This window comes from Alosa pseudoharengus, unplaced genomic scaffold (assembly GCF_046254945.1).
Source record: "Alosa pseudoharengus isolate Yale_2024_CS ecotype anadromous, Long Island Sound unplaced genomic scaffold, YU_APseudo_1.1 YU_APseudo_1.1_scf_11, whole genome shotgun sequence".
Lineage (NCBI taxonomy): Eukaryota > Metazoa > Chordata > Actinopteri > Clupeiformes > Clupeidae > Alosa > Alosa pseudoharengus.
The window spans coordinates 26,336,905-26,358,093 of NW_027468576.1; the positions used below are offsets into that span (position 1 = coordinate 26,336,905).

A 21,189-nucleotide genomic window follows, 5' to 3' on the forward strand; every position below is an offset into this window, starting at 1 on the left:
CACCCTCCTCCACACCCCTTTGACCACCAATAAACACTCACAGCTGTCTGTGCCTGCCAGGACTACTGCACTGCACTGCACTGCCTGCTTCACCGTGGCACACTAGTCCTTCCTGCTGGAGCATCTCTAGGCTCCTCTCTGCAGTAAAGGAGCAGGGTCAGATCTGCACAGCGGCACCTGGCTTATCTGCCAAATCAGTGATCATGGTTTTGGATTTAGCTTTGGGGGATGTAGCCAAAGATCTTATAAAATTACACTGGGCTAATCATTTGGCCATAAAACTATAACAAGATCCCTGCGGCTGGTTTTATTGCGATAATGGATGTAAATTATTCCCAAAAAACAACTTAAAATACAGTGCATCAATGTTTCTGATCTGATTATGTGAGCGTAATGAAGTTTTGAAATGAGTATGAATGTCTTACCATTCATTATTTTTGAAAAGGGAGAGAGCTTCCACTTTCAACTGGAATCAAAACACCAAATCAAAGTGACACTGGATAATGGGACACTATTGGAAGCCATGCTTACCAAAAATAAAAAAAAACCTTGATCTTGCAGTTCAAAGCCTTGCCTGCCAAAGCAAAACTCTAGATGTGTCCCCTATTGCTCCACGTTGGTGTCTCACAGGACCCCAATCAACTGTGCTGTCACAGATTGCCAGAGAGAGAACAAACCAACTCACTGTAGAGGATGGGGGGTGTACACAGCAGGCCATGTGATTCATCTCCTTCAGCTGGTATGGATTTTAGTTTGATTAATATGCCCGTCTATGAGCAGGAGACGAAAGGTAAGTCTAGGTAGTGCGTAAAAGTCCTAAATTAGCAGGTAACTAATTGGGCAGACAGGTCACCGTTCTGGGCTGTGGAGGACATTCGAAGAAATTGATTTTGTTCCTTGTAGTGAGTCCTTCATAGAATAAAAAGACAAATTCACCTTGCCCTTCAAAGGTTGTAATAAGAAAAGCTCAGGCAAGCTTACTGAGGCTTACAGCTGAGAGAAGACCAGAGAGAAGCTCTGTCATCAGATCGCCACAGCTGATCTTCAGAGCAAGAGATGGAGGAGGTGGAGAAAAGGAGAGAAAAAAAAGAATGAAAAAAGAAAGACAAATCAAGATTCAGTCAGGTACAGCGCCTGGGTCCTGAGAGAGTTAGACAAGCGGCCACGGCAGAGGGGAAATGAAAAAGAAGAAAAAGAAAGATAAGGGGCTGGCAAATGGAGAAGAGATGGGGGGGGGGGGGGAAAGGACAACTGAAAGTGACGAAGTGATTGCAATGCTGCGGGCCATCCTCCCTCAGCCCCGTCAGCACTCGCTGCCCCGGTCCCTGGACACAGTCGACCACTCCTGGGCCATTTAGACTGTCTCTGCATCCCTGACAAACCACATGAGCCTGGACAACAGGCAACCGGCCCCTAACCTCTTACAGTCAAGATGGCGGTGCCTCCCAATGGGAGAGGATGGAGAGAAAAAGACAGAGAGAGAGATTTAAGTGGTTGGACATGATCCCCAGGGCAGCACAGGCCTCCACCCAGGCCCTACTTGCCAAATTGGGTCCACCTAAAATGAGAAACCATGATAACTGCTTGCTCTATAGGATGTTTGAGTGACATGCCCCACAGAAAACTGTGCTGAGCAAAAGGAGCCAGAAAAAGCCTTTAAAATACCCAGTCCACCAAGAGTCACTGCAGGACACTGCACTAATTCCTGTTTTAAATACTGTCTGGTAAGCAGTTAATTACAGTCCAGATTAATTATACAATTCCCAATTAATCCCAACCGTAATCCCTTTTCCCAGCAGTGGGAAATCCGTATTGCATAACTAGGACTAGACGCAACATCCTCCGAACACTGTATGCACAGCGAGGATGCTGCAATGGAGCGTCTAATCAATCAGTGCTGTCAACCACACTTGATCAAGAGGATCGATAGTCGCAGACGACATTTCACAGCGGCCTCGTTCGATTTGCTGGTGGCTCCTTAATGCACGACTACAGTCACTGGGAAAAAGGTTCTGAGCTGCGTTTCAGAGACATGCACAGTGTATTGGCTAAAGAGCACAGCACAACCTCAGAGGTCTCAGTCAAAGGTAACAATCTAAGCAAACAGCACCACTTGGCTCTAAACATTACCGGAATTGTACAAGAACTAAACAGCAAGAACCAAGACTGGCTGCAGAACTGTGTATGGTACATGCTTGCACAAATAAATCTGACATATTACCTGGAAACAAAAACACTTGAATCATTAGAAGACATACTGTTTACATAGACACATTCACAAGACCAAGTATAAAATATTTGTATTTTTCTTTGCTGTTTTTTTTGTTTTCTTTTTAACCTTTACACACACATTTGTATAGGTATAGATGCCATGTTTTGCTAAAAATATTCTCTTCTTTAAAATACTCCTGGCTCCCGAGAGTTTACAAGTGCTTTACAATAGGACAATCGGGACAGGATGCTCATGGTTTTGGGTTGCGCTAACTTCCTGTCAAAACCCTGCAGGAATGTGTGTTAGCAACCCAACAACCCATTCTTCTCGACCCATTTACTCCGTCTTTTGGTGCTGCTGGTAGACTAGACAGCACACACGATGGACGCCCTAACTCAGGCGTGCACAAAAGGAAAGGTGCAGATTTAAAATGACTCTTGGCCCAGCATTACATCTTTTTCACAAAGACCAAGCATGTGACTGATTGTGTTGGGTTTTGAGGCTAGGAAACAGAGGGCTGATACAGTGATTTGAACCACTAGGCTAGGCTATATTAAGCTAGGCTTGGCTAAGCTAGGCTACACAGCGATCTCGTCGTCCAGCAGGCAGTCGGGGGGGCCGTGCTTGTTGAGCACGTTGAGCAGGCGCAGCGTGCTCTCGTCCTGTCCCCCCCAGCTGTCCCGGTCGTCGCTGTCGTCTGTGTTGGTCGACTCGTACTCTGAGACGATGCCCGACTCGCGGAACTTGAGGAACTCCAGACTGCCGAGCAGCAGCTCGTCCTGAGTCTCGGGCGAGATGCTGGCTGGTGTGGAGGGCGTCTGCGGCGGGCGGTGGAGGCCCGCGGCCGCGCCGGACGCCGACACCAGCACCAGGCCCTGCTCCTGCTGCGGGGGCCCCGACAGGAAGCGGAAACACTCGAGCTTGACCAAACAGTCGTCCCTACCTAAGGGGCTGGCCAGCGGCTGGGAGAGCTGGGTGCCGTCACTCAGCGGGGGGAGGCTCATGTCCTCAGGTCGCGGGGTCGTGGCGTCGCACAGCACCGGCGGGACATTGGCGCGGAAGGTGATCTCCAGAAGACTGTCCTGGGAGCCCACTGAAAAGGAGAGAGAGGGAGGAAGAGGAGAGAGAGGGAGGAAGAGGAGAGGGAGGAAGAGGAGAGGGAGAGAGGGAAGAGAAAGGGGTTACTTGTCTTCACAATGGCAGACAGAGGGTATGTGTTATGCATTTCATTTACATGAAAATACTGTACGTCTGTACACCGTCCAAAGGAAATTGAAGTGAAAGTTACAGAGCATGACAGAAAGCGCTAAAGTGCAAAAGAAAAAAAAAAAGACAGGTAACAAATGAGAAAGAAAGAAAGTATTGTGTCCGTATTCAGGAAGCCATGAGGGAGAAGAGAGAGTTTCCTTAGAGTCTCCTTGAGGGTAATCACAACTGCAGGAAGAGTGTGGAGCCATTTCTGCTCCCTCTTACAGGAGATCTGTAAATGCCTCCTCTACACTGAGGTACTGTAGCATAGGAGCCTGCTACAATGAGCTGCTTTGTTATGTAAAACAGCCTATCTGGGAGAACTGGCAGGTTTGCTAAAGGGGACAGGGTCCAATAACAAAAGGCAGGAGTCACTGTAAGTGCTGGATGAAGAAAAATCCAAGAAAGAAAGAGTGAGAGACTGGGGTAGAGAGAAGGAGATGAACATTTTGGATAATAATAAGTAAAGATGGAAGAAGGGCAAAGGTAAGGGATATGTGATGCCTTTGAGACCACAATGGAAACTGTGTGTGTGTGTGTGTGTGTGTGTGTGTGTGTGTGTGTGTGCGAGTGTAGCAGAAAACAAGTAGACAAGGAGTAGAACACATTGCAGACTGAGGAAAAAGACAATTTTTGCTTGTGTAATTGAAGTTCTCACACAGTTTGTTGACATTTGGGTGGGGGTGTGTGCGTGCACAGAAACAAGATATAGCTTTGGAGTGCATGACGCAGCCTTTGGGGATGAATTAATACTGACTAGACAGAAACATGGTGTAAGAGAAACAAGAAAAGGAAATTGTTTGTGTGTTGTGTGTGTGTGTGTGTGTGTGTGTTAGTTGTAGGTTGCAGACCGGAGGAAGCACTGAAAATACAAACACCACCAAACACAGCAAACAACACCAATCCCAACACCAAGAGATGCATGCTGACTGTGTGTACAAGTTTGTGTGTGACAGTGAGCAAGACAGACAGACATGAAACATGTGCAGTGTTCGCATACTTGATCCATGTTTGGCCAGTTTGAGCTCCAGCTCCTGGACCTGCTTGACCAACAGGGAGATGTGCTGCAGCAGGTCTTTGTTCTGCAGCAGCAGCTGGTGCACCCTCGCCTGGGCCTCAATACGAGCTGTCGCCTCGGCTGAGAGCTGGTCTTTCAGCAGGTGAACCTACACACAAACAGTTAAAAAACAAAGCAGTTTTTGAAAGGACAGAAAATCTTCAGAGAAAAAGTCATTACTGAGCCATACACTCCCTTCAGTTTTTTATGGACAGATGCATAAACATGTACAGTGTGGACACAGATAAACACACACACATAGATGACTGGTGGGAAACTCTTGGGTGATGCAACTGATGACTGTGGTTACTGTGGTTGCTGAGATTCACACGAGAGAGCTGCCCTCACAAGCCTCTTCACTGCCCCAATACACGACTCCAGAGCCCAGAGGACTCCCAGCTAGCTCAAGTGGCAAAAAATAATCAAATGATGAAATAATTATAAAATATCAGCACCAACCATTCTGCAAATCAATCTAGCGTGCGAGCAAATCCACTTCCACATAAATAATTACTTGGCAAACAAACTATGAAATATGATTAAGCTCTAGCTTGGTTAATCAAGTGGGACATCAAACATCAAACCTTTTTTTCATGTCAGACAACTCATGTTTCTGCTGTTAAACCCCTGTACTTTGAAGTGCAGCATAATCTGCAGTCCATGGAGCCATGCATGACTAGCATGTCATATGAGAACCCACCTCCAGGTTAGATTTTAAAGTTTTCCCCAACAGCGAAAAGCAAAAGTTTCCATTTGCACCCAAACCTTAGACCCATTAGACAATCAATCATTTACCACACACATCCAGAGCTGAGAGAAGAGGCATCAAAATTTGCCTGATCCTCAATAAAAGTGTCAAGAGAGCACTGCAATGTTATGAGCGCTGGGGCACAGCACTCTGAGGCATATTTCATTGTCTTTTTCAATAACTCAGGCTGGGAGCCGACAGAGTGACTGAGTTTGAAAGATAGCTCACAAAAAGCCCGACAGAGAGAGAGGAAGAAATGAAGAGAGTGGCAGAGAGCTGTGATAGAGTGAGGTTATGTGTCAATTCTCAAAATATGACATGCGAGGGAGGGTTATATTGACTATAAATTCCATCGAAACATATCAATGCTCAAATGAAACTGAACAGAGTGTATTCGAGGAGGGAGAGAGGGAGCGAGAGAGAAGATGACCAGGGGTGACTCAAAAGTGCGGCTTCAAATGTCATTACATTTACTTTCTTGAAGGACTTGAAGCCAATGCACCTGTAATGGAAGTGAATGCACTATGCTGCAGCAGCACTCACACTAGGACAGTGTGCTTCTCCAGTTGAAGACCCCTCTCTAATGTTAAAAGCCCTGCGCCCCATTTCAAAGGAATTGGAGTCGGGCGAGAGAAAGAATTGTGCAGTCATAGGTGATGCAATTACAATGAACCGACTGCTGAGGTACCAGCAGAGAGGGAACTGGGAGGATTGCAAATCACCCAACCCAGCTTTAGGACATGGACAACAAGAGGACAGGGATGAAAATCTGGTCTAATTGGCCAATTTTCTCATGTCCAGCAAGACACACCGAGAAAACATGTATTTGCAAGGAAGTCTGTGACACTAATACTGCTGCTCCAAAAAAAACACACAATTTATTTTAAACTATGAGCTCTTTTAAACTATGAGCTGCACTCGTTCAAGGAAATGGAGATTTAAATGAGTTTTTTGGCACACAGTGTTGGTTATAGACACGTTTAGAATCAGCAAATGTAAAGAAGTCAAACCAACAGTAAAACAATATAGTAGAGTAATGTGACGGAGCTGGCATAAAACATTCCTTTGCGGTGCACACTAGCTCACCTGCCTAGACCCATTCAAATGATAGAGTAGCCCATCACACAGGAGCCATATTGTGGCAGGTGAGAAGGAGTATGTGTGGGAAATAATACACGTTTGTATATTCATCTGCCTACACATGCTTAAATGATGTCTCTCTCCGTCTCTCTCCCTCTTTCTGTGTGTGTGTGTTTCGGGGGGTTGAACGAGTGACCAAGCTGATTAGAATGCATTGCAGTGTCCTCCAGGCGTCCTCAGCTACATCCCGATAAGCACTTGCATTTTTCACCCCCCCCCCCCCCCCCCCCCCACCCACCCACACACAAAACACTCAGCTGCTTCTCATCTCCCAGCATCCCAGCTCACTTAGTGTTTCCACCCCCTGCCTCCAACGCCATAGGAAGGGAAGGTGATGTACTGTATAGCGAAGCTTGGAGGCACCACCATCTCCCAACTGGAACCCACAGAGCAATTTGTTCCCCAACACAAAGGCAATGAGACTGCTGACCGTCACATGCAGCACATCCTTTCTGCTCGCTTCATCCTTTTTTAATCAGGAAGATAAAATCTGAGGCCCCAGTGTGTTCCAAATGGGTTTGTGTGTATGTGTGGTCAGTCAAAAGAGGGAAGGAGCAAGAGCTACAGAGGGGCAGGATGGATGTGAGAATAATGGTGAAAATAATAAAAGGATCACTTTCATCTTGACCTCAGAAAATGAGATTTAGTGTGAATCTCCTCTTACCAGTGGTGATGGTTGGAAAGAGAGAGAAAGGGAAGAGAGAGAGAGAGAGAAAAAAAAAGAAGAAGAGATGAAGGCCAGTGTTCATGGCAACCTGTCCAACTGTGGATTGCAGTGTGGCTTTGTGAAGGTCCTTATGCAGATGCTTCGGACTGTCCTCACCCTGACAACAACTCCCTCCCCACACACACACACACACACACACACACACACACACACACACACACACACACACACACGCGCACACGCGCACACGCGCACACGTGCACACGCGCACGCGCACACGCACACGCACACGCACACGCACACACAGGCAGTGAAGTAAAGCATTTCCCCTCCAGACAGGGATGGGAGAGAAAGACAGTTCTCTCCAGCTTGTCACTGTCCAACCAATCAACCACACTCTCTCAGCCTCACTGACAGAGATTCTTCTGGACGTTCAAATGGCCCACGTCTCGCAACCAACTCAATGACAGATGGAGCGACGGCAGATAAAAAAAGACAGCACGGTTTTCATTAGCGAAGCTCTTGGGTTAGAGACAAAAGGTCATTTGGATGTTAAATGGCTTGTGTGCAGTGATAAAGCTACACGGACCTAAATTAGCAGTGATATGTACCGTATCACATGCTAAAGTCTTTTCCCTCCTAGGGGCCATGAAGGCACTGACCTGCAGAAAGACAGAGAGAATGGGAAGAAAGGGAGAGATAGAGAGAGAGAGAGAGAAAGAGAGAGAAAGAGAGGGAGAGAGAGAGAGGGCAAGGGAGAAAGGGCACGTGTGTTAAACTCATCAAAAGGAGTCATGCTCACCCCAGTGATTTCACCGAGACTGATGGGTTATTCCAAGTGTGGGTGTGATTTGAAATTTCACCACTTTGCCGCGTTATGTTACTCAACACCTACCTCGACTACATGATTATGCACATACAGCAGCAAAGCACATGCAGATCACACATAAGTCTCCCACCCAGGTATGATTATAACGGCCCTTACCATTCCATTACCGGTACATGAAATTATGATCTTATTACTTATGCTTCCAGCCTGGTTATGATCAAATTTTAACAGATGATAAATCACTGTGGCACCACATGCTTTATCAAAGCCAAGCAGCTGTGATATATTGAGCTTGTGTGGGTCACAGGTGTTATAAAATAGGCTGCTTGTGCATGGGTGAAATGGAGTATAAAAATGCCTGAGGGATCATTTGGTAACAGCAGAGCAAATTGAAAGAGGAGGTAGGGACATCAATGCACTTTCATTATTTACACAGACACGGGTTGTGTGGGATTTTTTTTTTTTTGCTTTCAAATTCAAATTGTGGTGCGAGAAACATTCAGTTCTTTTCTCATACGCATGCCTTCCATCCTTGTGACGGACGGGGCTTTTCAATATCAACAAAGCATTAGTGTTGCAGATAACAGCGAGAGAGAAACAGAACACCAGGACTGATAACTATGCTTTCGACCTGTGGACAGGGAAAAGACTGAAGACTGAGCTCTCCCTGAGCAGACACAAGTCTGAGGACCCAGGATAGAATCTTTACCTCTTCTTTGGTGTTTTTTATTTTACTGGGCAGGTCAGATAAATATTGCCAAAGATTATTTCCTTCATCCACTCACCAAGGGTTTGAGTTTACCCCGAGTATTCAATAACTGACTTCAGGTTGCAGGGCATCTAAGTATAGTATATAGTATATATACTCTTTTGATCCCGTGAGGGAAATTTGGTATCTGCATTTATCCCAATCCGTGAATTTATGAAACACACTCAGCACACAGTGAACACACAGTGAGGTGAAGCACACACTAATCCCGACGCAGTGAGCTGCCTGCTACAGCGGCGCTCGGGGAGCAGTGAGGGGTTAGGTGCCTTGCTCAAGGGCACTTCAGCCGTTCCTACTGGTCGGGGTTCGAACCGGCAACCCTCAGGTTACAAGTCCGAAGCCCTAACCAGTAGGCCACGGCTGCCTCATCTCCTCAGATCCTTTAAAAGTTGTCCAGAATGCACAGAGCTCACCAAATATAGTTCTTCCTGACACTAGCAGTAGCACACAAAGGCTGTGAAAATGTCCTCCCCTTCAGCGCTGTCCTTGAAAAGAACTCAATAACTGTTGTCGAGAATGAACTCCTCGTTGTTTTGAGGACAGCCACTTTGAAGTAGTAATGTGAGCAGTGTCTGTTTGTCTCTCTTTTGCTTGGGCAATGACGGGGTCGAAAGTCAAGAATGTGATAATGACAAGGGTCTTGATTTGAGGCACTGCTATGCTGCTCCCAACAAGGTTTTAAAATCTCATCCCAGTTTCTGCCAGTGAAATGTTCCACTGGGAGCCCATTAAATGATGAGTCATCGTCATAAAGGCAACCCCCTCTGTATACATGGACTCCCACAATGCTCAAAAGTCCAGCTGGTCTTTGGAAAGTGTGTGAGGATCTGAATATGTATTCTCTCCTGAGATGCATTCTGTGTTTATGCTTGTGTGCGTGTGTGTGTGTGTGCGTGCGTGTGTGTCTGCAATATATGTACACTAAAGTTCAAACGTTTTTGGTCACTTTGATATTTCCCTGTTTTCAAATGAAAAACACATTTGTTGGCCATTAAAATTATACCTATTGTTAATGTAAATGACTATTAAAAGGCTAATTGATCATTATAAAACCCTTTTGCAATTATGTTTGCATTACATTTACATTTATTCATTCAGCAGATGCTTTTATCCAAAATCACTTACATATGTCAATTTGCACAGCTGAAATATACTGCCCTGATGAAAGAAGCAATACTGGCCTTCTTTAGATGAGTTTGAGTTTCTGGAGCATCATCTATTGTGAGTTTGATTAAAGACACAAAATTACCAGAAACAAAGAACTTTTTACTGAAACACGTCAATCTATTCTTGTTCTGAGAAATGCACGCTGTTCCACATGAGAATTAGTCAAGAAACAGAAAATCTCATAAAAAGCTGTGTGCTACTCCCTCTACAAAAGAGCGCAAACTGGCTCTAACCCGACTAGAAAAAAGGATTGAAAGGCACCAGTGCACAACTGAGCAAGAAAACAAATACATTAGCCTGTGTAGTTCGAGAGACACACCCTTCACAGGTCCTCAACTGCCTGCTCTGTTAAATAGAACCGGCAAAAGACCAGTGTCAATATCAATAGAAGATGCTGGCCCTCTAGACACAGTTGTAAAGAAAAAAGCTATTTGCCAGACTGACCAATAAAAATTAAGATGGGCACGAGAACACAGACATTCGACAGAGTAAGACTTACATCACAGACCAATCTCAGGTGTTCTGATTGTGAGACACCAAACAAAAGCTGAAGGACTGTTTGGCTCCATCGATCAAGCATGGTGGAGGGAATGTGATGATCTGCGGGTGCTTTTTGTGGTAGTAAAGTGGGGAAATTGCTCAAGATAAAGGGAATCTTGCAGGAGGAAGGCCATCACTGCAGTTTGCAGCGTCATGACACACTCTGTGGACAACGTTTGATTGGAGCGAAGAAGCAGCAGTCAGCTGGTAGTCTGTCCCTAAGCGAACTTAAACTTTTGACCAGCAGTGTATGTCGTATGCAGTTTATGTGTGTGTGTGTGTGTGTGTGTGTGTGTGTGTGTGTGTGTGTGTGTGTGTGTGTGTGTGTGTGTGTAAGTATGCGATTGAGAGTAAGCAGGCACAAGCATGTGTTGGCTATAGTGCATTAGTGTGTACATTTGTTTTTTTCTCTGGGCTTGTCAGCACTTTCTTAGCCCTGCAGTTTTAGAAGTTTCCTGGCCTGCCACTTCACAGAGACGGCCAAACCATGTGCTTGACCCACCTTGACTTGGTTGGCCAAGTGGAAGAGCTATTTCTCTTGGTTGAATGAAGTCCGTGAAAGAAAACCTTTTCTCTGATCCTCAGATGCATGGAATACGGTTTTGTTCTCTGACAGACACATTCTGGGAGACTTATCTTACGCTGCAGTTAAGGTCATTAGCATATATACTAGTCGACATATGAAATATTTACTGGAATATTTGCTAAAATGGTTTAGAGAAAAAGACACGGTAAGCTGTTATCATAACAAGGACTTGGGAAACAGATGGTGTTGCAGATCACTTCATGAAAATGATGTTTCATTGCCACATCACAAATGCACCCACACACACAGAACTGGTTTCATGTCATGCCTAGATGCCCTTGGTGTAAAAGATGGTAGGCACTGTCGTGTTTAAATACAAAGACACTAAAGCTGAAGTTTTAATTTGAGTCGGCAGGGTATGAATTGTGGGTGGTTACAAGCCACCATACTTACTTACATTAAATCTCTGACAACCCTAAATAAATATTCAAAAATCTTCAGTTTACCCTCAGAAAATAGGCTACTTCCTAATTTTAAATGAGTGTTCTTATCCCTAAAGTCCTAATACTTCTGAGGGGTGAAAAAATACAAGGCATCAGATTAAAGCTGGCATGTTCTAGCTTGATAAACGCAGACTGCAAGCCAACCCCCTCAGGCCTCATTATGATGGAGCGGTGCTCAAACTCACCGGAGAGGCAGCAAACATGAATGAAGTCTTTACACAACATCAGAGGCGCTGCCTAATCTTAACATTCTGCTACGAAACACTAGCATAAGGGGGGGTACGGGAGATTAAACCAGCTACTCTTCCTCCCGCTCTCCCTGCTTAAGAGCTGTGGCATGTGCTAGTGAGAGAGAGAGAGAGAGAGAGAGAGAGAGAGAGAGAGGCTTTCAACTTCCAAAGAGAAGCGCATGAATGTTGTTTCATCTGCCTACCCCCCCCCCCACCCCAAGGGATAAGCGATGGTGCCAAACAAACGGATAAATAAATGAACGAGGCCGTGATCGGCGTCGCTCGACAGGCGCTTTGATATGACACTTCAAAGGGGCCACCCCACTTCGTCTTCACTGAAGTGGGACATCAGAGGCCAGACAACGACTACCGCAATGATGATAGAGTGACACTGTGTTTGCTTAGGCTCGGGAGAGCAAGTGCTGGACGAGGTCCAGGCTGGAGAGAGAGCGAGAGAGAGAGAGAGCCTCACAAGGGTGTGAGGGGGGAGGACTGCAGGGGAACTGTGTGTCGTGTTGGTAAAGGGGGGGGGGGGGGGTCAGGAGAGGACACCACCGCCTGCTTTTTACATGTGGACAATGCCGCAGAGATGTAACTCTCTTGATCTCTATACAGCACACTCCCTCTCTGACTATTTCTCCCCCTCCCTCGCTCTCTGCGAGGGGGTATCTCTCTCCTTTAAAATCTCTCTCCTTGAACGTCAATCTCTCCCTCTCTCTCTATCCATCCGTCTCTTTTTCTCTCCCACTCTCTTTATCTCGGTCCTCTCTCGGACACACTGTCTCTCTCTCTCTCTCTCTCTCTGGGCCAGAAGAGAATGCCATCACATCCCGCTGTCTTTTCCATCCAGGCACACGCTGGCCCCGCTCACCCCTGTGGGAGGACTGCGGTCTGGCCAGCTTGCCCGCTCGCCAGCTGCCGTTCAGGCAAAACCTCGCCGCTGGCTGGGAGATTACTTCGACTGTGCTCCCCTCACTCCCCCTCGCGCCTTCCAGGCCTGGGGCGTTTCGGGAGCCTTGACCGTGGCCAAATAATCCTTCGCCGCGGGGTGCTAGCCAGGGCAGATAAATAAGACTCCCCGCCACGCCGTAATGGAACCACATTAACGCTAAACAGCCGAGGACACTTCTGGGTCAGCACGCATCAGTGGACGGGACGAGAGGGGAGGTCTGCACTGACGACAACACACAAGGAGATGGAAGCGCTGGTGAAAATCATGACCTGCAACCCTCCAATTGAGACGCTTAAGGAGCGGAGAAAGGGGGGGACTTTGTGGGGAAGTCGCCACGGAGCTCTGGCCAGGAACGCTTTGAGGCTTAGAGAGGAGAATGGAGGGGATGAGAGAGGAGAGGTAATGACACACAAGTCCATTTGTAGTGGACATGGGACATACTATTCACACCAGCAGACAGATGCTGCTTTCCTCCACAGCTCGCTCGGCCATTAACGTCAGAGCGGCGGAGAGAGTTGACAGGCGGGAAGGGGGGTGTGGGTTTATGGGTATGCCTTAATTAGAATGGACTTTAATGCTCATCGAATCAAGAGTTATGAGGCAAACATATATACCTGACTAACAATGAAGGGGTTTTTACGTAATGTGAAACACAAACACAGACACACACACATCAACACTGGCGCTCTTAAAAGCAGATCAAATACTATTTGCTTTTAAATTATCCCAAGGACCCTGTTACACAATAGCTGCCTCTACATCAGCCTGGCCCCCACGAGCACCTCAATTTAACCAACCAAACAACAAAAGTGCCAGGGAAAAATAAATAAATAACACATTCCCTGTGCACTGAGCCATTCAGCTAAATTAAACTAATAAATAACCACTTGCTCTTGCTGGTGCTTGTATGTGATGCCAAAGCCAAGAGTTCCAGAGTCCTAGGGATCAGAGCAGGGGTCTTACCTGAGCCACTGACACCTGGGTCTGCTGCTGCTGCTGCTGGAGCTGCTGCTGGAGGAGTTGGATCTGGTGGTGCATCGATAGGGGCGCTCCGGCCGGCAGCTGGCTGGACGAGGGCAGCAGCATCTTGGGGGTGGCCAGCAGGATACAGGCCTCCTCAGACACCTGCAAAGGCAGACAGGGAGACAGAAGGTTTTGGTTATAACTGGGTAGTGTAAAACCCTGGAATGTGTGCTATTTCACTATATAAATGCAGCCTGTAGAGCAGTCTAGGTGTAGAGCAGTCTATAGCAATTAGAAAGAAGTAGTGCAGTCTCACTTTAGCCTGGGCTAGAACAAAGGGAATTTTTCATCATGTACAGCTCTCATCAGGCGGATGGTAAGCTGAACATGAACGTCATGTCTTAGTTCTGTATCACATTCCATATATTACTCTGCCAACTTCTACCTCTGAGGTAGCCAGTGATGCCAGTGGAAATTATATATCCTTTGTGTTGCGGCTGACTACTAGTTGCGTACAGTAGTAGAGAAAAGAAGCAACAGGCAAATTTCATGGCTATCAGAATAGGCCTTTTTGATCTCCGCCTTCAATCCTGACACAGATGGCGTGCCATGGCAGAGACGTCTGATACTTCTTGGAAATAACTCCGACTGACAATGGAAGCAGAGGGGCTGCTTTCAAAATCAGAGGAAACGTGGAGAAAAGAAAATAAGCCTAAAAAGGGAGAAAGTCTCATGCCATTTATTGATTATTTAGCAAGGCAGTGGTAGAACCATTAAACCATTATATTTCCTTTCTCTCCCTCTCTCTACAGTAGTCTCTCCCCTGTTAAATAATGCAGTACAGTACGTCGACATCCCATAAGAAGAGCATGACTACACACACACTAAAAAACTGTAGCCGTCTGGCGGAAGCCAACAGGGATTCGCTGGATGCCTCTCAAAGATAAACCTCAAATTGGTTTTGCATCAGACAAAGATATAATTGCGCTGGCAAGATCAAGCCACCTTAAAAGCCTGCAGTACATGACTGGAACCACAGCTTAGGCATGCGTAGGTGCACTCTTGCTAATAAGAACAATCACTCTGGGAAACGTAGGCCTACGAGCCGGGATGATTAGCATTACACACTTAGCACTAGCGCTAACAGAAAACTGTGTGACTGACAGTAAAGGGGGGGGCTGTAGCGATGCAAAGCCTGCTGCCGGTGTGAGATGGCAAGCCACAGCCACAGTGGCAGTGACAAATTGGTCATATTTCCCGGCATGCCTGGGTTATTTATTTTCCTGCGGCTCCCAGATGAAAATATGGTAATGCCGGCGCAGGCCAGGGATTGACCTCCAGTGTGCTGTGGGGAGCGTGGCGGTGGAGCAGCCAGCAGAGGGAATAATTTCATGGTGTCAGATCTGCTTATCCCGGCCTAAGTGTGACACGCAGAGGATGCCCTTTTACTGGTTGCCCAGGCACTCAGCGACACAGTGGGGACGTAGAACTGAAAAATGAGCTGGTGGTGGTAACTAGAGAGACTCACAGTAAAGTACAGAGGAGTCATATACCCTAGCAACCCCAATGTCAAAGCCCCAAATGTATGTATGTGTGTGTGTGTGTGTGTGTGTGTGTGTGTGTGTACAAAAAAAGATCACAAGCACCCAAAGGACTGTGGATTGATCCGTTGCATACACAAACCATGCAGCACTACTGCTGCAAGCTTGCAAGAAAAGCCTGCTTTTTGTTTTTTCCCCCGTTCTAAATCTTCCTTATTATCCATTCATAGACAGCAGGAGGTGTCACATGGACTATCAGGTGAGCAGGATATCTAGTTCACCATGGCGTCTGCAAGATGTACACAAAGAAGGAGTTTCTATCGCATTTCCAATGCAATTTGCGTGCAGGGGACACAGCAGGCCTAGGGTGTGTTGGAAAAGAGGGTGGGGGTGGGTGGTGGTCATACTGCATGCTGATGAAGTGGGTGTTTGGTGTTTGTGTGCGCGCGCTCGCCTGCGACTGGCAGCTGTGTGTTCGGGCTAGCACTGCAGAACAGCGCCCCGTAAACAACACCAGCTGCTCCTGCGCACAGGACTGACGGAAGGGGGCGACACCACTTCCTCCACGCCGCTCCAGCACAAACAAACAAACACGCGTGATGAGCACAAACGTCACGCAAACAGTGCACACACAGTCCAGACACTAGACATCTGCAGGCACAGGCTCAGGCACACAGGTGCGTGCGCGCGCGCACACACACACACACACAAATGCACATGGACATATTCTCTATACATGGCTGCAGGCAAACAGATGGACAAACCTGCAAACTAGAGTGCAACGCCCCCCGCCCCCAATCTGCATAAATAATATATCATCCCTTACATGTGCGCCTGTACACTCAATAGCATACCAGATATGACTAGAACACCTTCTACACCTAAGACCTTCCAGATATGACTAGAATACACCAGGCTTTTCTACACTGCACAGAAACAAATTTATTAGCCGCCATTTCCTGCTTATCCACTATTGGCCAACAGCACAAAGTTCATCCATCAGTCGAGGGGGAACTGCCCTTTCTGCCCAGTGCTCTATAAATCTCATGTTAAAGTGTCATAAAAGCAAGATATGACCGCAGTTAGCTTCTGTATCTGAAGCCAAGTCCTGACAAGCCGTCATGACCGATGACATGGTATGGTGAAATTGTGGAACTTTTCCGCGTGGACTCCTAATGTGAGCTGTGCCAACTGTTATAAACCCCAATATCTACGGCATTGTTTTCACTCGACGCAGCTCAACTGTTATAAACCCCAATATCTACGGCATCGTTTTCACTCGACGCAGCTCAAACTTTTATAAACCCCAATATCTATGGCATTGTTTGCACTCGACGCAGCTCAACAGTTATAAACCCCAATATCTATGGCATCGTTTGCATTCGACGGAGCTCAACTGTTATAAACCCCAATATCTATGGCATCGTTTGCACTCGACGCAGCTCAACTGTTATAAACCCCAATATCTATGGCATCGTTTGCACTCGACGCAGCTCAACTGTTATAAACCCCAATATCTATGGCATCGTTTGCACTCAACGCAGCTCAACTGTTATAAACCCCAATATCTATGGCATCGTTTGCACTCGACGCAGCTCAAACTTTTAACTGTATCTAATCAGTACAGAGGCCATGACACAAATGCAACAGATTAATGTGGTAAGCCATCCCTGACTGATGCGCTTTGAGTGGCTGTCAGGCCCAGCGTATCCATTCCCTGCGCTCCTTACCACTGATGCTTTTGTCATTCCGCCTCTCGATTTGAGACAGATGTGACAAGGGTACCCCTGACAGTGAGATCTGCCCATTATATGCCAGCCTTCAACACCACTGGGGCTGCTCCGGAGAGATAGATGAGCGGCGAGATACGGAGAGGGATGCGGGCACTTGCCAACGCGTCAGCCGGGGTGGCACCGCGCCAGGGGAGCGGAGCGGCCACAGTCTGCTGCCACTCGCACAACCAGACGAGCGAGAGAGAGCGAGAGAGAGAGAGAGAGAGAGAGAGAAAGAGAAAGAGAGAGAGAGCTTGAGGGTGAGAGTGCTGACGTGGAGAGTAATAAAGGCCCCAGTTATCATCTGAGCACCACGGCCAGAGCAGTCTCCTATCAGTCACACAGCCCGGCTCGGCTCGGAGGGACAGACAGGAGACTGTCTGAGGAGTGCAGGGGTTCAGACGATGGACTGTCTGATCCTTGGACAGGGCAGCATTCTGTCTGCACGTCTATTTGGCCTGTCGCTGAGACGGCACTACTGTTATTGCACAGTGCCTTGTAATCCGTTCCAAGGGAGCACAGATGGACTGGATGGCATTCAACAAGCACTCGTCTGGCTTTGAGTGGAGTGCCTGTTTTATTCTCTACTATTCCATGCATCGTGCAATGTAGGCCATATGTCATAAGCCATCCAAAAATGTGTGTCCAGCCATCCATCCATCCCTGGGTCAATATCAACCTCATCAGCTTGTAAGTAGTACACACTCTACACTGTAACAAAATTGGAATAGCTCTTCATTTGCTTGGGTTTAGGGTCGTTACAAGCTTGTCTCAGAGGAGTTGTAGGCAGCGAGTCCCAGAGGGAGGAGAAAGAGCCGGAATGAAAGATGGTCTTGTCAGCACAGGTTAGAGGGTAATTTGCTGTGCTTTCCCTCCCTTCCTCACTACTTCCCTCAGCCTTTTATTCTCTCACGTCTTTATTCCCTCCCTCACTCATTCACTCAAACCCTCCTTTACTCACTCCTTCACTCCACCAACCCTTCCTTTACTCCCTGCCTCACTCCTGCCTCCTTTCCTCACTCTCATTACCTTTCCCCCTTCCTCCTTCTCTCACTCATTCACTTCCTCTTTCCCTCACTCATTTGCTCTCTCCTTTCCTCACTCATTCATTCATTCTCTCACTTCTTCACACTCTCCCTCACTTTAAACCCTTCTTGACTCACTACCCTCTCCCTCACTCCACCAACCATTAATTTACTCCCTGCCTCACTCCTTCCCTCCCTCCTTTCCTCACCCTCTCACTACCTTTCCCACTCCCTCTTTCCTTCCCTCATTCACTCCCTCATTTCCTCACCCTCACTACCTTAGCCGCTCCCTCCTTTCCTCACCCTCTCACTACCTTTCCCACTCCCTCTTAACTTCCCTCATTCACTCCCTCATTTCCTCACCCTCACTACCTTACCCGCTCCCTCCTTTCCTCACCCTCTCACTATCTTACCCACTCCCTCTTTCCTTCCCTCATTCACTCCCTCATTTCCTCACCCTCACTACCTTAGCCGCTCCCTCCTTTCCTCACCCTCTCACTACCTTTCCCACTCCCTCTTAACTTCCCTCATTCACTCCCTCATTTCCTCACCCTCTCACTACCTTACCCGCTCCCTCCTTTCCTCACCCTCTCACTATCTTACCCACTCCCTCCTTCCCTCATTCAGTCCCTCCCTCCCTTTCCTCTCTCCTACCCTTCCTTCCTCCTACTCTCACAGCTGGCAATGGGACTTTGTATTAGTCATTCTGCCAGCCATATGCGACAACTTCAAAATGTGTCACTATTTTCTCTAGTGCCAGCTCACTTTGCCTTTGTGTGTTTGCTCTCATATGAAAGCAAAATGACAAAGAGGCACCCGGTGGTGTGTGCTACATTTCCTCTCTGTGCAGAAGTATCAAAGACAAACAACACAGGTGCTTTGTGCCAGCTGCATGGAGTATCACAGGATGGTACAAATTAAAAAGAAAGAAAAAAAAAAAAACCCTCCAAAAAAACAGACGCGAACGAGACACAGAGGGAAAAATATCTGAATCGTGGGACAGACTTTATGCATAACTGCACTCTTTGACTGTAAGATTGTAGCCCGTTATCCAGCTACTATTGCATTCTCCATCAGATTGCTTTGGGGCCACATTAAAATTGCATGAAGCTGAGTTGCTGATTGAACGGTCAGTATTGGAAATAGCAGGTGCACAGAGTTGACAAAGCTGCTCTGAGACCCAACACAGGAATCATCCAGGCGGGTAAGAGGTCTGGGTTTGGCTAGCCTCGTTCAATCACTCCATCTTCTCTGAGTCCTATCTTGGATTAAAAAAACGCAGCCACATAGGCTTTCAAAACCACTAAAAGTGCCTTGGCTACCGATTCCATCCAAGCTACTCTGCCACACAGCATAAATGCAGCCATCTATAAAGGCACAGGTTTTTAAAATACTTGCCAAGGTGATATTGAATATCAATACTTAACCTTCCTTCACTTTGAGTGTCCAGACATGATCCCTCTTTATTATTCTGGGCTCACATGTTAGACAGACTTAGCTGAGCCTACATGTGCTGTTTGAATATTTAAACAATTTCTCTATTTTTAGGAATTAGAGCTTGGTTCCATCGTTCTGCAGAGTTGTGGAGCTTCACTCATTGGGACATCAAGCAAAGATTACATGATATTTATACCAAAAGGGAAAACAAACAAACAAACAAACAAACAAACACAGACTTTGGTATGTGTTGTGAGGGAAAAGTACTTTACTTTAAAACAGATGTGTCCATCACTGGGAACTGACAAACACAATCTGGAGGACATTCATCTCTGTCTGAGGCTATCGCATCTGAACAGTCACAAAGCAGCTAAACGATTCCATGAGAAGGTGCCATACTTTTGCAGTCTGCAAAGTGGATATCTCCGGCAATAGACTGCCAATGAGATGTGTGTCCTTCAGGGCATGGCCGGAAGCTGGCTCTCCACGCTGCACGCAGCCATGAGATTAAGACCGCGGCGGGGGGGACAGCTGAGGTAGCCCTCGCCTAAGTCCCATACCCTGCATCAGCCCAGCAGGCAGCAGCCATCTTAAAAAGAGTGCCCTTATTTATTCCGGAGTCTTTTAAATGTCCTTGCCAGCCCTAATCAGGCCAATCCATCTCAACAGCAGAGACATCCACATGCGTCAGGGTGAGACAGACACGTGAGGGTGGGGTGGTGGGAGGTGAGGGAGACAGATGAACTATGCTGATAGAGAACAGGCTCGCTCTTTTGCAACCTGTGACTCGAGTCTTGCTCTTGTCATCCATCAGCAGCTGCAATGGCAGACGATCCATTGTCTTCTGACATGCTGCTTTGCCTACCGTTTCCATTGATGTGAACTAGTGTAACACACACACACACACACACACACACACACACACACACACACACACACACACACACACACACACACACACACACACACACACACACACACACACACACACACACACACACACACACACACACACACACACACACACACACACACACACACACACACACACACACACACACACACACACACACACACACACACACACACACACACACACGTGAGGGGTGTCGATCGTGGTGAGAGGCCAGAGTAACACTATGCTGGCAATGCTAACCATGCAGGTCTCTTTATTTTTTGTGGCCTGGAAATTCTCCCAGAGACCTTGGCCAATGGACCAAGGTCTCTGGGAGAATGCTTGTGAAGTTTAAGCTATCAGAGGTGAACTAGTAGATGAGTAGAACTGAACAAGAATCTCTAAATTCAATTCTGGCATTAATGCCAAAAAGAACCTTCCCCTGAAAGAGAACATTAGGCTCTGGGTGAACTTAACCGTGTCATCACCAGATACAAGGACTCACACCCCCAGAGTCTCTGTTTATTATTTCAGGTAATTTCAACCAAGCAAGTGTTTACCTGCTCTATGAGCGGTTTGAGGCCAACACCCTTGATCATGGTTACAACATGATGCTGCTGCTTCCTGCTTCCAAAGGCACAGAAGTGCATGGAGCTGATGACGTGAGCAGTAAAACTGCAGGACCGCTTTCACTCTGTGAGTCATAAGATCTGGGATGGCATTCAAGCATTTCAGTCCACAGACAATGCTGCATACCAACAAGAAATGCAAGTAGGATGCCCCAAAAACCATCACCTGTGTGAGCCTTGAGCACAGCGGTGGAATGGAATCACAGTTCTGCAGTGCACAAGATACAGCCAATGTGACAGAGAATCCACTCTCTAATGGAACTGAATGCATTTTATGCATAGGGCAGTCTTCTGAGCGTGTTCCTGTACTACCTGTTGTTCACATGTGTCTAACGTCAG

At 47.0% G+C, this 21,189-nt stretch overlaps 1 protein-coding gene across 2 annotated transcripts in view; it reads right to left on the reverse strand.

The window, feature by feature from the left end:
• Nucleotides 1-21,189, reverse strand: part of nos1apa (nitric oxide synthase 1 (neuronal) adaptor protein a) — a 104,123-nt gene that overhangs the window by 17,720 nt on the left and 65,214 nt on the right. For both annotated transcript variants that reach the window (XM_076278626.1, XM_076278625.1), the window contains 3 exons: nucleotides 13,552-13,713; nucleotides 4,461-4,626; nucleotides 3,156-3,305 (listed from right to left, as the gene is read on the reverse strand). In XM_076278626.1, coding sequence (XP_076134741.1) covers nucleotides 3,156-3,305; nucleotides 4,461-4,626; nucleotides 13,552-13,713 — 478 coding nt within the window. The remainder of the gene's footprint in view (nucleotides 1-3,155; nucleotides 3,306-4,460; nucleotides 4,627-13,551; nucleotides 13,714-21,189) is intronic.